The 15,089-nt window shown below is 39.9% G+C and overlaps 1 protein-coding gene across 10 annotated transcripts in view; it reads left to right on the top strand.

Moving 5' to 3' along the window:
* The window catches only part of ATP8A1 (ATPase phospholipid transporting 8A1), a 235,113-nt gene that overhangs the window by 158,118 nt on the left and 61,906 nt on the right, over positions 1–15,089 (top strand). For all 10 annotated transcript variants that reach the window (XM_045474206.1, XM_045474203.1, XM_045474204.1 and 7 more), the window contains one exon: positions 1,744–1,916. In XM_045474206.1, the coding sequence (XP_045330162.1) occupies positions 1,744–1,916 (173 nt within the window). The remainder of the gene's footprint in view (positions 1–1,743; positions 1,917–15,089) is intronic.

Raw genomic sequence — 15,089 nt, forward strand, 5'->3', positions numbered from 1 at the left:
CCCTTAGAACCTTGTATGTGCTATGTGCTAAGTATTTTATTTTTATCTTTTTTCTCAGTTCATTCATTTACTTGCTCGTTTAGTCTTTGTTAATTTGTTTTTAAGGCAATCTAGAGTAATCTATATTGTCATTAGTAAATTTTGTTTGCAGAATTTTTCTGAAATTTTCACCTTCTTTTCTCAAGTGCTCTTGGACCAAATTTTTTTAGCAGGAAATAGGAAGATAAAGCCTGTAAATTCAAACAGCTACTTCCCCTGGATGTGAAGTATAAACAAAATTTTTGTAGAGAATGCTGCTGCATGGTGGTCCTTAGTGTCACTGTAGATCATGAGGAACAGGGGAGACGTTAAGTGAAGTTCCAGTATTAGGAAATTTGGGCAGGCTTACTTTACGGCACAATGTGGTTATATTATTCTGATAAACAGATTTTGAAATCCCAGAACACAGTGTGAACTACATTCAAATATGAATGCAGAAACACCTTCAAAAATCTCCAATAAACATTTTAATTCCCTATGTCTTTACTTCCCTGTTTGTGAGTGCAACTGAAAAAACAGTGCCACATTCTTAAATTGGAACAATAATTATGTCCCATGAATGCAATAAAAATTATAAGTACTTTTATTAAAGGTAGACTTTATTTTATATATATATATATGTATATATGTATACATAATAATATATATGTATACATATACGTATATATGTGTATACATACATATATACATATATGTATATATATACATAGTAAGTACAAATATATATATACATGTATATTTATTGTATTTATTATATAAATAACTGCAGGCTAGCATTCTGAACAACTCCAGTAGTAGAGGAATTGTTCCTTATATTTCCTTGTGCAGAGCCAGTGTTCTGTTTCTTCTCAGTGTTCGGACTCTTGTAAAACAGAAAGCCGGCCCCATTAGGTTATAGGAAGAGTCTATAGGATTTGGGGCGGGGGGGGGGCAGGGAAGCTAAATATCTTGAAACTTTTTGCCTTTGAAGAGCTGAGAAAGCAGTTCTTGACGAGGGAGATAAATACAACCCCTCTGTATAGTTGAGGTGAACAAAGCTTTCCTTGATACTAAAGGTTTTTAATACTCTTTATTGATGGGAAGGGTTCTTTTATTTGATCCATCAAGATTACCAAGCCACATGTCCCCATCCCTAACTGAAATACGGCATCATGAAATCATGATTAAAGTTATAGAAACCAATTTGTGAAGTGGCAAGAGATGACAGATACTGCATTTCCCCTCTTGGTTACTGGGAATTAAGTTTCAGTAGCATTGAGGAATTCTGAAAAAATAACTGTAAGTTATTTAAATTATATTCTTCAACTTTTCCCTTGGATTCATGGCTAAGCAATTTTGACTAGTTCATAAATTAGGACAGTGTTGTTGTTTTGTAATAAGATAATTTAGTGAAAATATTTTTGCAGGACTGTGATTTGTGTGGTTAGAATAATGAGCAAAGATTGCAGAGGAATCAGTGATTTGTAATCCCAACCCTGGTAGGCACAGATGTGTGACTTTAATGGAGTAATTTATTTTTTCTGATAACATTTGTCCAATCTCCTTTGAGGAGCTTTTGTGAGAATAAAATGAGTGGAGTTATGGGAAAGCAATTTAAAACAGAAAAGCACTAAAAATAACTAAATGTAGCTGCTGAACATCCTGAAGGCATCTTAGTAGAACAAATGGGAGTAAAATGTTGAGAGTGTTTGTTTGATTTTACAGGCAACAAGGGAAACTCTCAGTCGCCACTGCACTACCCTTGGTGATGCTCTTCGAAAAGAGAATGATTTTGCTCTTATAATTGATGGGAAAACCCTCAAGTATGCCTTAACTTTTGGAGTAAGACAGTATTTCCTGGACTTGGCTTTGTCATGCAAAGCTGTTATTTGCTGCAGGTAAGTTCTCCTTAATATTGTCAGATTTCAGTAAAGAGCACCTTGCTCCTAAGTTCTTGATTTTTGAACTTCCAGATTCTATCCAGAATTTGTAAATGTCAGGTTATTTGTTATTTCACTCACTCAAGACTGAAGGTTTACAACCTGGAATAGAATTTAGTAGCAGAGTCTTAGTGATCATTAGTAATTATTTTTCATAATTTGAATCAACAAGTTTATTGCCATCTCCTGTGTTCAAAATCAGTTATTTACCTACATTTCCATGTTTGGTAATTTCTGTAAATGTTCTCTTTTCTACACATCAATCTTAGATCCTGCTTCAAGGACTTAACTTTAGGAAATGGCAGGATGGGAGGTGCTTGGTCATTTTCCTCAAGACTGTTTCTTGACTGTACATTCCTCTTTCCTGTAATTTATGATATTGCCCATTTCCTAAATTAGAATCTGTTTTGAGTTATCAAGGCTTGAATCCATAGAACTACATTTTTGTAAACTATTCACTCCAGTCCTTCCCAAACTTCTTGTCAAAAAATCTTCCTCATATCTTTGTCTTCATTGTTCCCCTATATCCTAAAATTTAAAGTGTATTGATGGGGCACCTGGTGGCTCCGTCGGCTAAGTGTCTGCCTTTGGCCTCAGTTCATGATCTTGTGGCTCTTGAGTTTGAGCCCCGCATCAGGCTCTGTGCTGACAGCTCAGAACCTGCTTGGGATTCTCTCCCTCCTCTCACGTCTCACCTCTCACCTCTCACCTCTCTCCTCCCTCCTTTCTCTGCTCCTACCCTGCTTGTGCTCTCTCTCTCTCTCAAAATAAATTAACCTTAAAAATTTTTAAATAAGAAAGAAAGAAAGAGAAAGGAAGGAAGGAAGGAAGGAAGGAAGGAAGGAAGGAAGGAAGAAAGAAAGAAAGAAAGAAAGAATATTCATGGGACAGCTGGGTGGCTCAGTTGGTTTAGTATCCAACTGTTGATTTTGGCTCAGGTCATGATCCCAGAATCATGGGATGGAGCCCCACGTTGGGCTCCATGCTAAGCATGAAGCCTGCTTAAGATTCTATTTATCTCTCCTTCTGCCCCTCTCTCCCATTCACCCTTTCCCTCTCTCTAAAATAAAAAATAATTAAATAATTTTTTTTTTGTAATCAATAAATAAGGGGCACCTGGGTGGCTCAGTCAGTTAAGCATCCGACTCTTGGTTTCGGCTCAGGTCATGTTCTCATAGTTCACGAGTGCAAGCCCCAAGTCGGGCTCTGCACCAATAGCATGGAACCTGCTTGGGAGTCTGTCTCTCTTCCTCTCTCTTTCTCTGATCGTCCCCCACTCGTGTTCTCTCTCTCTCTCTCTCTCTCTCTCCCTCTCTCTCAAATAAATATTTTTAAATTAATTAATTAATTAATTTAATGTATTCATGACTATGCCCAGTGTCTTCACCGTGGAACCCAGGGATTTTCCTCTTTGCCGTCCACTGACTGAGTCTTACCAGCTGGTCACACCAGGTCCAGGTGGCAGTGTCTCCAGTGTTTCTCCTCCTGGGAGATGAAATCTTAGCAAGGCTTCTGAAGAATTTCTCAGAATTTGTTCTTTTAACATTATCTTTAAATGTTTTCTATTTTCTTTTATTATCTTAAAATATATATTTACTGATAAAAGAAGGTTATTCTTTTTAACCCTTTTTTGTCTGGGCTTATTCTCTTAAATATCCTGCCTATAACCTGCCTCCACATTTATAAGCCATGTCTTGTAGATCTTTCCGAAATTTCAGCTGGAACCTATTTTGTGAAACCTATTTAAACCTAACTTAATAAATACCTTTTATAAAGCATCATTTTCAACCTATGAAATTATACTCAGAGAATTAAAAGTGCTTATTCCAGGAATCGTATTACTTTAGTCATTTATTTTTCTTCACTGTGGTATGTATTGATAAATGTTGCTGTAAAACAGCTCTTGGATAGCATGTTGTACATACTTAATATTAGTAATATTCAGGCTTTCTGCTTAATCACGAAGAAAGAATTAGAGATTAATTTATCTTGATGGTCTCATTTGCACTTTGGTATCACCATGCTTTTTAAAAATCTGCTTTTTCCAGTGACCTTTCTTGATTCCTTGCTAATCTCTTGACCAAGTCTTAGTAGTGTTCAACTCTGACACCCTTCCATCAGGATAATTGTGTGCCAGATCTAGTTGTTAATCACTTTCGCTAATGGGATCACAAGGATCAACAAAAGATTGCTCAAAAGCACATTAAGTGATATGACTGTTGGCTCCTGCTTGAAAACAAAACGGAATACAGAGCTCTTTAGATTCAGTGATCGGTTCCCTTGGTCTGGCCCTACTGTGTGCTGAGCAGATGGGCTGCACCTACAAGGATGAATAAGACTTCCTGCCTGCTCTCCTTCATGTATCCTTTTTTTTTTTTTCCTTTTAAGTAGAATCACAGTTGCTTTGAAAGCTGTGGGAGGCCAGTTCTCATAATGCAGTCCCTGCAGCTGATCTCATTCTTAGAGCATTGCTTAACACAGTACCTCCCACCATTCTTCCAAAAGTTGAACCACAAAATTAAACAATAGCAGAGGGAGAGAAACACTAGAAAGCGGAGTTAAGGGAGAAAAAATATGTTGTGAGCTTGTGAAATTCTCTCCCGAGATCCTTGTTCTGGATGGCTCACAAGTCACATGGATCTCAGGGCTCCTCTGGGCCCAGGTCCCTGGGAGGGAATCACACTCTGCCATGCACGTGCAACTCAGCTCTGAAACTGAGCTTATAAAGATGTGTGTGGCCCCTTCCTCCCTCCGTCCTGTTTTATGCATGTTTGAGGACCTGAAGGTCCCTATGCAGACACTGGGTTTTATTTAGAGTTTTTAGGGCTTTTTTTTTTTTTTTTTAAGTAAAATATCTTTCCTCAGCTTTTTCTTCTGAGTGCCTTCATACTCGCTCTTTTCCCCTAAGGACTGTGGTTCAATTTCCAGTCTGGTGTTGAGAATTCATCAGTGCCACTGCTGTAGTTATGTCTGTTCACCTTCTTGGCCGCCTAGTGCCTCCTGGCATTTTATCCAGTGGCGCAGACCGTATTCCTCTCATTCAGCTTACTAACCTTGAAGTACAATTTCCATGATACGCTTTTGTCACTTGTGAGGAATAGGTGGGCAATTCTGTAGATCTTTCTTTACCATTAAATGCAAGTGGCACTCCAGGTTCCCAGAAGATGACAATCTCCCAGCCTCAGGAAATTCTCTATTTTCCGCTATTAGAACATACACTCCAGACAGATACTGAATATTATTTCAAAATACAGTACTGTTTCACAAATTTGTTTGTGTTCATTCTGGCTTTATGGGTTTCTCCCCGCCCAACTATTTTCTGATATTCTTTTTTTTTTTTTTTTTTTTTTTTGGTCAGTCCTCACGTGAAAATCATCCAGAGTCTGCTCTGGGCCACGGCTAGAGTGGAAGTGGAGAGGAAAGCCTTCCCGTAATGGATAATGAGGCTCTCAATATTAGTTCCATCTTCAGGATTACATCAGCCACTTTCTTCCCTGACATTATCAGCAGAGAGGGCAGAAGGCAGTTTTCGGTGTTTGCCTAATTGACACAGTTATAAAGATGAGCGTTTTTCCTGAAAAGCCTACAGTTGAATTGAAAGAAACAGTTGTTCTCAGTCAGTAGTCATTATATCTCTCACTCACTGCCATTTTCTGAAGGGACTATTCAGAGACAGAAATAATCCCCTCGTTCCAAAATTATTCAGGGCTTTGGAGTCCTGGTTTTGGTTTACAAAGGGAAGGTTTCATGTTATACTTCAAGTAATTTTTTTAAGTATGTAAAACCCAAGAAGTAAAATGAAATCTGTTTTTATCTGCCCAACATGTCCTGTATTTTTATAGATACCATGCAGTTTTTTTTTTTGTTTTTTTTTTGTTTTTTTTTTTTTACCTCTGTGTACACTTACCTATATAACCTGAACAGTTTAATAGGAAACATGCATCTAACGTTAGAGGAGTTTCTGATCAGTTTTCCTGGTTATAAACATAAACTCCTTGTGGTCCTTCTTTCCTTCTTTTCCCTTGCTCAAATGCACCAATTCCATCATTTGGTGGGATCAGATGTTTGAAGAACGTGAAAACTCTGCATCATTTTCAACACCCCTCGCCCCCCACCCCCCCCACCACTCCCGCAAAATACACATATACACAAATATGTAAAATTGAATTCACCATTTTAGGGGCTTCACAGACTCCCTAAAACTCTTACACAGGTAGGAGAGGGAAAGGCTTGCTCCAAGATTTGTGGAGATTTCTGTGCCCAGCGAAAATCAAGACCTATTCTGCAATGTTACTGTACCAGATAACTAATTCCTCATCTCAGTTGCCAACATTTTATGCCCTAAGTTCTTAGAGCTTGCAGAATTGGTACATATAATGGCATTTTATCTGAGGATTCATAAAATTCTTGTTCTAATTTTACCTCTCTGGCACTTTGGCCACCTAATGGAATTTCTCTGGCTTTGGTTTTGTGACCTGTAAAAAGAAGAGCTTGGGGCGCCTGGGTGGCGCAGTCGGTTGAGCGTCCGACTTCAGCCAGGTCACGATCTCGCGGTCGGTGAGTTCGAGCCCCGCGTCGGGCTCTGGGCTCATGGCTCAGAGCCTGGAGCCTCTTTCCGATTCTGTGTCTCCCTCTCTCTCTGCCCCTCCCCCATTCATGCTGTGTCTCTCTCTGTCCCAAAAATAAATAAACGTTGAAAAAAAAAACTTTTAAAAAAAAAAAAAAGAAGAGCTTGGCACATAGCAATGATTCAAATCCTACACAGAGCCTGGAGGTCTAAGCAGCAGAGAGTAGAGCTTCTCTGACATAGAGCCGTGGGAGAGCCGTGCACATACATGCCTTCCTCAGTTATTTCCTTCCAGCTTGAAAGCCGCTGGGCCAGAGGACCTCTCCTGGCCCTTTCACTTTCTGGACAAACCCTTCTTCTGTGGGCCACTCTATGCTGGGACGGGTCTGTCTACCGTTTGGATCGGCTTAATTTGTGGAAGCATCTGTTCTACCTCTTTCAGTATTCCCTCCAGAAGAGGGTGGGAATGTTGCAGGGAAGTATTGCTGTGTGTTAAATAGCATGTGGTTTCTGAGATCCTCATCAGTTCACATAACCCAGCCTTTCAAAGAATTTTACATTTTTTCTGTAGTTGTCAGTTTAGCTTAAACATATTTTGAAACTTATGTTGTGTGACAGTTGGTTGAAAATTGGCCTAGAGCCTCCAGCTTTTAGACTGTCTAGTAATCACCGTTCTTCTACATAATTTATGTACTTATGTCTTCTGAAAAGCAGAAGTTAAATTGAAGTAAGCATTTTTCCCGACTTGCAACATCTCTAATCAAAGTTTAACCCCCTTTTGGGCCATTTTCCCCATAGTGCATTAAAAAAAAAAAAAAAAAAACACTTCAGTGAGAGTCGTCACTCAGAAGTGGCATTCCAGGCAAAACCTTTCACCCTGGTCTGATCAACCGGTCCTCCTAGAAAAGGTCTAAAGGGACGCTTTGAATACTCTGTGTCTAGCATGACTGCATTAAGCAAAGGGTCAAGACAGATCTACTTCTTGAATCTTTTGGGATTGTCTTAAACTTGAAGGATTTCCCTAAATAAATGTTCTGCACTTAAAGGGTAGTCATAAAGCACAAATGAAGCTAATAAATGCTCAACAGACATTCCTTTAAAGAAAAAAGTTTGTGAACACCATTGGATGCCAAGCAGATGTTTGGCTTTGAGAAGACTTACAAACTGTTAATGAATGTCAACCCCGTGTTTGCTTCCAAGAAAATATGAATAAATGTTGGAAATGTTGAGAGAATATTTCTTTCATACATGTATGGCTAAAAGAGGACATGCTGAATAAGTTTTATAACTTCATAAAATGCCCATGTTTTGCTTTAACATCATATAATAAGCTGTTCAGCCCTGTCTGTCTCATTTGCTACTCTACCTCTACTGAGTAATGTTAAATAATAAGGCCACGGTACCGTCTGGTAGCCACTTATGTTATACAGTTCCCCACCAGGGAAGTCCATATTTGACAGTAAAATATTAATAAATCTCAACACTTCAGAATTCCACTACAATTCAACACTATATAGTTTTAGATATGATCAGTTTAGATAAACCACCATCACCCAACAGCCGCACGTGCACACGCACACACGCACAGACACCGATTAGAACTGCAGATCATATAACTCCAGTAAAACAGAGTTAACTTGTACTGGAAAGTATATAAAATATAAGCACGCAACTTAGTGAATTTTCATGAAGCAAGTACACTCCTGTATCAAGTACTCGAGCATAACCAGCACCTCAGAAGCCCCCGCATGCTCCCCTCCCTGTAGCTTTATTATCCTCCCAAGAGTAAGTGCTATCTTGATTTCCATGATCATGCTTCTTAAATGCTATCTTACTCGCTTCAGTCTTTTTCTGTTTTATATCTTGCTAACTTGGAATAAGTGTACGTATCTTCCATAACTACATTCAAATTCTTGATGATTCTTTTCTGTTCAGCAATTTTAAGTACAGACTCTGCAGCTTTCCACTGAGGCCTCCCTAAAGCTTTACATAAATCAATCGTCAGCACTCTAATGTGTCTTCAAAAACAAATGCACCTTATAGATTATGTACACTTCTCTTTCAGTTCTATGGTGATAGAATAAAGGGCTTCATTTTCCGATTTGTTAAGGACATGGTATATGGAACCTACAATATTTCTTCAATCTGTCTACTGACCTGATTTTGTGGGGGAAAGGAAAGCAGAGTTACTTTGGTGTAACTGGTTCTCCTTGAACCCATAGGGTTTCTAGTGATCACCTTCTTTCTAATAAACCCATGTGAGCCATCCCCATTTAGAGCAAGTTAGAGGCTTGGCATTTTGAGCCAGGCTAGGGCTTCAAGAGTCAAGACCAGGTAGGATGTAAGCCATGAGTGTTGAACTGCTGTAGGGCATGGAGTAAAGAGAAGGAAAAGAGCACATCCTAGAGGAAAATGATCTTGCAAAACAAGAGGCATAATACCAAGGAAGCAGACGGAGAGACGAAAAATGGATGTAATAAGCTTTTAAGTTAAGGCATGAAAGAGGAGGTGGTTCCAGATAGTATTTTCCAAGAGGAAGGGAGTATTTCATAGAGCAAAAGTGGGCAAACGTTTTCTGTAAAGGGCCAGATAGTAAGTATTTTAGGTTTTCTGGGCTATACAGTCTATGTCACAGCTACTCAACTCTGCCACGATAGCGTGAAAGCAGCTCTGGACAAAATATAAATGAAGGGGGTGACTGTGATCCAATAAGTCTTTATGTAAAAAACAGGCTACCGCCCAGATTTGGCCCTGGGGTCATAGTCTATTGACCCCTGCATGGTGTCTGTGGCTCGTGAATGAATGATAAGCGGGAGACATTCTGACAGAACATCCATGAGGTTCACTCCAACCTCCCTAGGCTGTAATTTCCAGCTTTCTTTTCTGGAAAACTGAGACATTTGCCAGTCCCTCTCCACCTGCCTGTTTCCCTTTCTCCATGATTCCTCAAAAATGACTGACATTCTTTCCGTAGTGACAGCTATACAGCCACTCTAGAGGGTCCATTAAATTTCTCTGTGTCCTGGGATTCAAGAAAAACCATTAAAATATGGAATTTCCAGAATTCAATTTGTTTTTGAATGAAGTGTCAATAGATATTTATGTGTCTCAGTAGGAGATAGATGAGGAACTAGGACCACAGATATCAGATCCTGCTCTGTCACCGAAATGCCTCCCCTCTGTTCTAGGGGGATGTGCCAGCAAGATGCAAAAGGACAATTCCAGCCAAGGGACCAGGCGGGAAGGGGCACAAGCTAGCCTTCCCCTTAAGCTAGAAGTGGTCCAAAGCCAAAGTGAAGCAAATTCTGGTTTTATTTTTATGAATTATTTTAGCTTCTGCCCTACATGCCACCTCCTCTGCACTCCACCTTAGGAAAACATTCTTAAGTATTTAACATGTTCCCTTCCAAATGCCACACTTTATTTGTATGTATGTGCCACTGTGAAAATACATAATATGGTTATATGTGTGTTGAAATGAGAGATCTATATTTATAATACTCCAGCACAAATTTGTTGCCTCTTTAATTTTTCTACAGTTGGGAGACTATCCATGTTACCAGATGGAAAGCAAGTTTATTTCTTCTCACCACTGCTCATTGTTATCTAATGCATCATAATAATATACATCACTTTATTTATGCTCATAGCAATGGCCATATAAGTTGCCTCTAAACTTTTGCTACCCTGGAAAGTGCTAAAGGGAATATCCTCTCTACATAACCATGCCAAGTGTTTTTTTAATATATACTTAAGAATGGAAGTGTGTGGCTGTGGCTATATCTATATTTTGTTTCAATCAGAATTGCCTCATTGCTCCAAAGCAGCTCTACTCAGAGTGTGCATTCCCAGCTTTATGTGAGAAGGTTGCTGTTTCCGCACCTTAACATCAAGGCCGGGCGTTCCTGAATTTATAACTTTGCCAATTTGATGGTTGAAAAGCACCTTGTTGTTTTCACTTCTCTGATTACTAGGGAGATTAAGCATCTCTTAGTATAAAGACAGACAGAGTGTGAGTGGGGGAGGGGCAGAGAGAGAGGGAGACACAGAATCTGAAGCAGGCTCCAGGCTCTGAGCTGTCAGCACAAAGCCCAACGTGGGGCTCGAACCCACGAACCGCGAGATCATGACCTGAGCCAAAGTCAGATGCTTAACTGACTGAGCCATCCAGGCACCCCTAGCATCTCTTAATATAACTACTTACCTCTCTAGATTTCTACTTTTTGAAGTTCATTCATTCATTCATTCAGCAAATATTTTTTGAGCACTCGCTATGTTTGCTATGTATAAGTTCTATAAATAGAGCAGTGAACAAGAGGAAAATCCCTGCCTTCACATTGTAGCTGTTGTTCAATAAAATCATTACACATATATATTCAAAGGTAATAATTACTGTGTATGATTGTGTGTATAAATGGTCATAGTTGATTTATTATATATCAGATAGATTTATATGAAATCCTTGGTAATAGTTGCTATAAAGAAAAGCAGCACACTGAAGAAGAATAGGGGTACTGAACTGTCGGCTGGGTTTTTTATGGCCTAATTGAATATTTCTGGTGAGAAATCATACGTAAGGTTTCTTTCTGGGGCGCCTGGGTGGCTCAGTTGGTTGAGTGTCCAACTTCAGCTCTGGTCATGATCTCACAGTTCATGGGTTTGAGCCCCACGTCAGGCTCTGTGCTGACAGCTCAGAGCCTGGAGCCTGCTTTGGATTCTGTGTCTCCCTCTCTCTTTGCCCCTCCCTCCCCCACTCACATTCTCTCTCTCTCTCTCTCTCTCTCTCTCTCTCTCTCAAAAATAAACATTTAAAAAAAAAAGATTCCTCTCTGACCATCATTGCCTTTTCTGTGCCTTAAATTCTGTTTTATGTTATATTAATAATGCTAACCTGGCTTTCCTTTGTTTTATATATGCTTTGTCTTTTTTTTTTTCTTCTAAACCATTATGTTCAATCCTTCTGTATAATATAGTGGTTAAGAATACTGTCTCTAAGTCCACACTGCTTAGGGTTCAATCCTGGCTTCACCACTTACTTGCTCTTTTTCCTTAAATTATATAATCTTTCTGTGCCTCAGTGTCTTCATTTGTAAAATGACAATAATAGTAACCTCTTACAGGGTTCTTCTGAGAATTGGATGAATTAAAACAAGTAAAGTTAGAACATAGTGAGCAAATAAGTGTTATTATTACCTGTTATTATAAAGTGTGTCTCTTTTAGACACCATATTGCTGAATTTTTTTTTTTGTTTTTTGTTTTAATATAACCTGAGAATCTCTTTCAGTCAGTGAATTTAACCTATTTATATTTATTATAATTATTACTATGTCGGCCTCATTTCTTTTGTCTTATTATTTTTTTTTATTTTTTTTTAATGTTTATTTATTTTTGAGACAGAGAGATAGAGCATGATCAGGGGAGGGTCAGAGAGAGAGGGAGACACAGAATCTGAAACAGGCTCCAGGTTCTGAGCTGTCAGCACAGAGCCCGACACGGGGCTCGAACCCACGAACTGCGAGATCGTGACCTGAGCTGAAGTCGGACGCTTAGCTGACTGAGCCACCCAGGCGCCCCTGTCTTATTATTTTTTTAATGTTTATTGATTTTGAGAGAGCAGGGGAGCAGAGAGAGAGAGAGAGAGAGAGAGAGAGAGAAAGAGAGAGAGAGAGAATCTAAAGCAGGCTCCAGGCTCCAAGCTGTCAGCACAGAGCCCAATGCATAGTTCGAACTCCCAGACCATGAGATCATGACCTGAGCTGAAGTTGGACACTTAGCCAACTGAACCTCTATAACTGCTTGTTCTGCTTATAACTGCTATAACTGCTTGTTCTGGTTTCATGTTTTCAGTATTTTCCCAAATTCTTCCAAGGTTTTGTTGTTTTTTTAATCATACTTTTTCAAAATTCTTATATCTTTTTATACCAGTTCTATTTCCTTATAAGCCATTATAAGGCTTTTTTTTTTCTTTTGTGCTCATGATATCCTGTTTTACCTGTGAGATTTTTTCCCCCATTTTCCCTAACAGCAGCAAAGTCCTTTGGGAGAAAGATGAAAGCTACATCCTAACTTGCGGTAAAATTGGAGACAGGGCTCCATCTGAGCTTAGTGAATCCCTGTCCCCTGCCCCTCATTACTTTACCCAAGTGTTGCTTTTCTTAGAGGCAGCCACGTTTTGGTGAGATTACCTGCATAAGGTAACACTGAAGGCCTTGTTAACACACCCACATCATTGGCACCTGTCCCTGCCTGGCTCCATGCCCTGAGGTTGACCAAATGGTTCCAACTTTCCTGTCCCAAGGTAGGAGATGGGAATTTTCCTGGGGATCTTAGTTTTAGGGCACTGTGGATACTCCCAAGAATTGGGGTGTCTTTCAACATGTTATTTGGGGGAGTTTGAGTTTCTACAAGCTCTAAGCCTAAGCCAAAGTGTTTACAGTGAGAGAGGAACCCCTTTGCTCCATGCAGCCCACTCTCACCTCCCTGACGCTGGTCAGCCTGGGCTTCCATGGGGACACCACAGGGAATGAACAGTGCATCTGAAAAGCTTTCCCTGCCTGTTTGTGTATTTATGGCCCTGGAGCACCACTCCTTCCCTCTCCTCATTTACCTTCTGACAGGTACCCAGCACTTCGTCTTTCTCCAAAGGCTTCTCATCGATTTTTGCTGATTGTGACCCTCAAATTTACCGAGCTTCTTTAGCTCCTGGCATCTTCAGGATTTGATTTCAATTTCGGGCAGTAGCCAACACTACCACTTGTTTCCTCTTCTACTAGATATTTATAAGATGAGAGACAATTCTTTGGTGAAACCCATCCACATAGGACAGAATTCCTAAGAACGAGGGAGGGAAGGAAGAAAGGAAAGGCAAGCTGATTTTCTTACAGCCTAAGGAAGTTCCAACCCTTCCTTACCTACTCAGAGTCACAAGAAAAGAGAAGAGAGCAAGTGCCCATATAGGCTCCAACCAGGAAGAGATGGATGGAGGCCATAGCTCTTACCACTCTGAGAGCAAGGTCGCAAAAGAGCAGAACCTGAAGGAGAAGCACTCTTGGCCTTCTGGAGTAGACATGCTTCCCAGTTGGACCACACCACTCCTATAGGCAAGGCTCCCTAGACAGAAAGAGGTAGCTGGACCTTGTCCCATGCAGGAGAGATTTCTGTCTCTAGCACTTTTTGTCTCCTTGGAGCAAGAATTCATAGACCACTGTCCTATGTATACGCTCATAATATTTAACTCCTGGTACAGTAGGTCAGGTCAGTGAAAGTTCTTAAATTAATAACGGGCAGAAGGATGGCCCTAAGAAGAAGGCTCGTCTCCTTCTCTTAATATTCTTCCATATAAATTTCACCACATACCAAAGGATCACTTAAATACTTAATAAGCGAGTGATGCCTGAATGCACATCCCCAGCTCTGAGTTTTTTTCCAAGCTTAGTTCTGACTTTTCAGTCAGTATAGTTAATGATGCCACTAGGATATCCCAATGCTCTCTAAACTTCCAAGTGTCTACAACTTCCTGAGACCTTTCCTCTATACATATTCCTGCCTTTTCTGTTGATGTTTAGGCCGTCATTTTCTTAGTCACTCACATTTGAAACCTCAGGGTCATCTCTGATCCCACTTCCATTCAAACCCCACACCCAAGCCATACGTCCTTTCTTTTCATTTTCTTTTCAGTTCAGATACATATGTAGAGAGACATGTAGGTATCTACATATATAAAAAAGATACATTTTGGGGGCAATCCAAATTAATATTTTTAATGCACTGCTTCTACCATGCTCTTTTTTGGCTCAAAATCTTTTTTTTTTTTTAATTTTTTTTTTCAACGTTTATTTATTTTTGGGACAGAGAGAGACAGAGCATGAACGGGGGAGGGGCAGAAAGAGAGGGAGACACAGAATCGGAAACAGGCTCCAGGCTCTGAGCCATCAGCCCAGAGCCTACGCGGGGCTCAAACTCACGGACCGCGAGATCGTGACCTGGCTGAAGTCGAACGCTTAACCGACTGCGCCACCCAGGCTCCCCTTGGCTCAAAATCTTTTTAATTAACACCTCCTGTTGCTTAGAGCTAGTAGCTGTGATATTCAAACTTTCTTATCCTGACATGCAGAGGCCCCCTGTCATCTGGCTCTAAGCCATTCGGACTATACCCACTTTCCCTTGAAAAGGTGGTATGTTTCCTTCTCCACCTAATAATTTTCCATCTGTTTTTCCTATCCATGTGAGAAAGCCTGGAGAATGCAATATCCTTTATGTACTTCCTCTGCATTCTAGATACAGAGCAGATTAAACAGACTTTGCCTCCTGACAGCAAACAGTAAATTAAAAAAATAAAAAAAAAAAAATGAGTGAGAGTTGTAGTGTTAGTATAATGAGATAATGAGATGAATTTCTTGTTTTTGCAAAATTGCCATTTATTCAGTTCTACTAGCATTTTACATTTGCTCTGGGCTGAGTCTAGTGCTGGGTTCCAGATACTAGATGATGAAAGAAAAGAGAAGAGAAGGAAGGAAGGGGAAGGGAGGGAGGGAGGGAGGGAGAGAGGGAGAGAGAGAAAGAA

The sequence above is a fragment of the Leopardus geoffroyi genome, chromosome B1, assembly GCF_018350155.1.
Source record: "Leopardus geoffroyi isolate Oge1 chromosome B1, O.geoffroyi_Oge1_pat1.0, whole genome shotgun sequence".
NCBI lineage: Eukaryota > Metazoa > Chordata > Mammalia > Carnivora > Felidae > Leopardus > Leopardus geoffroyi.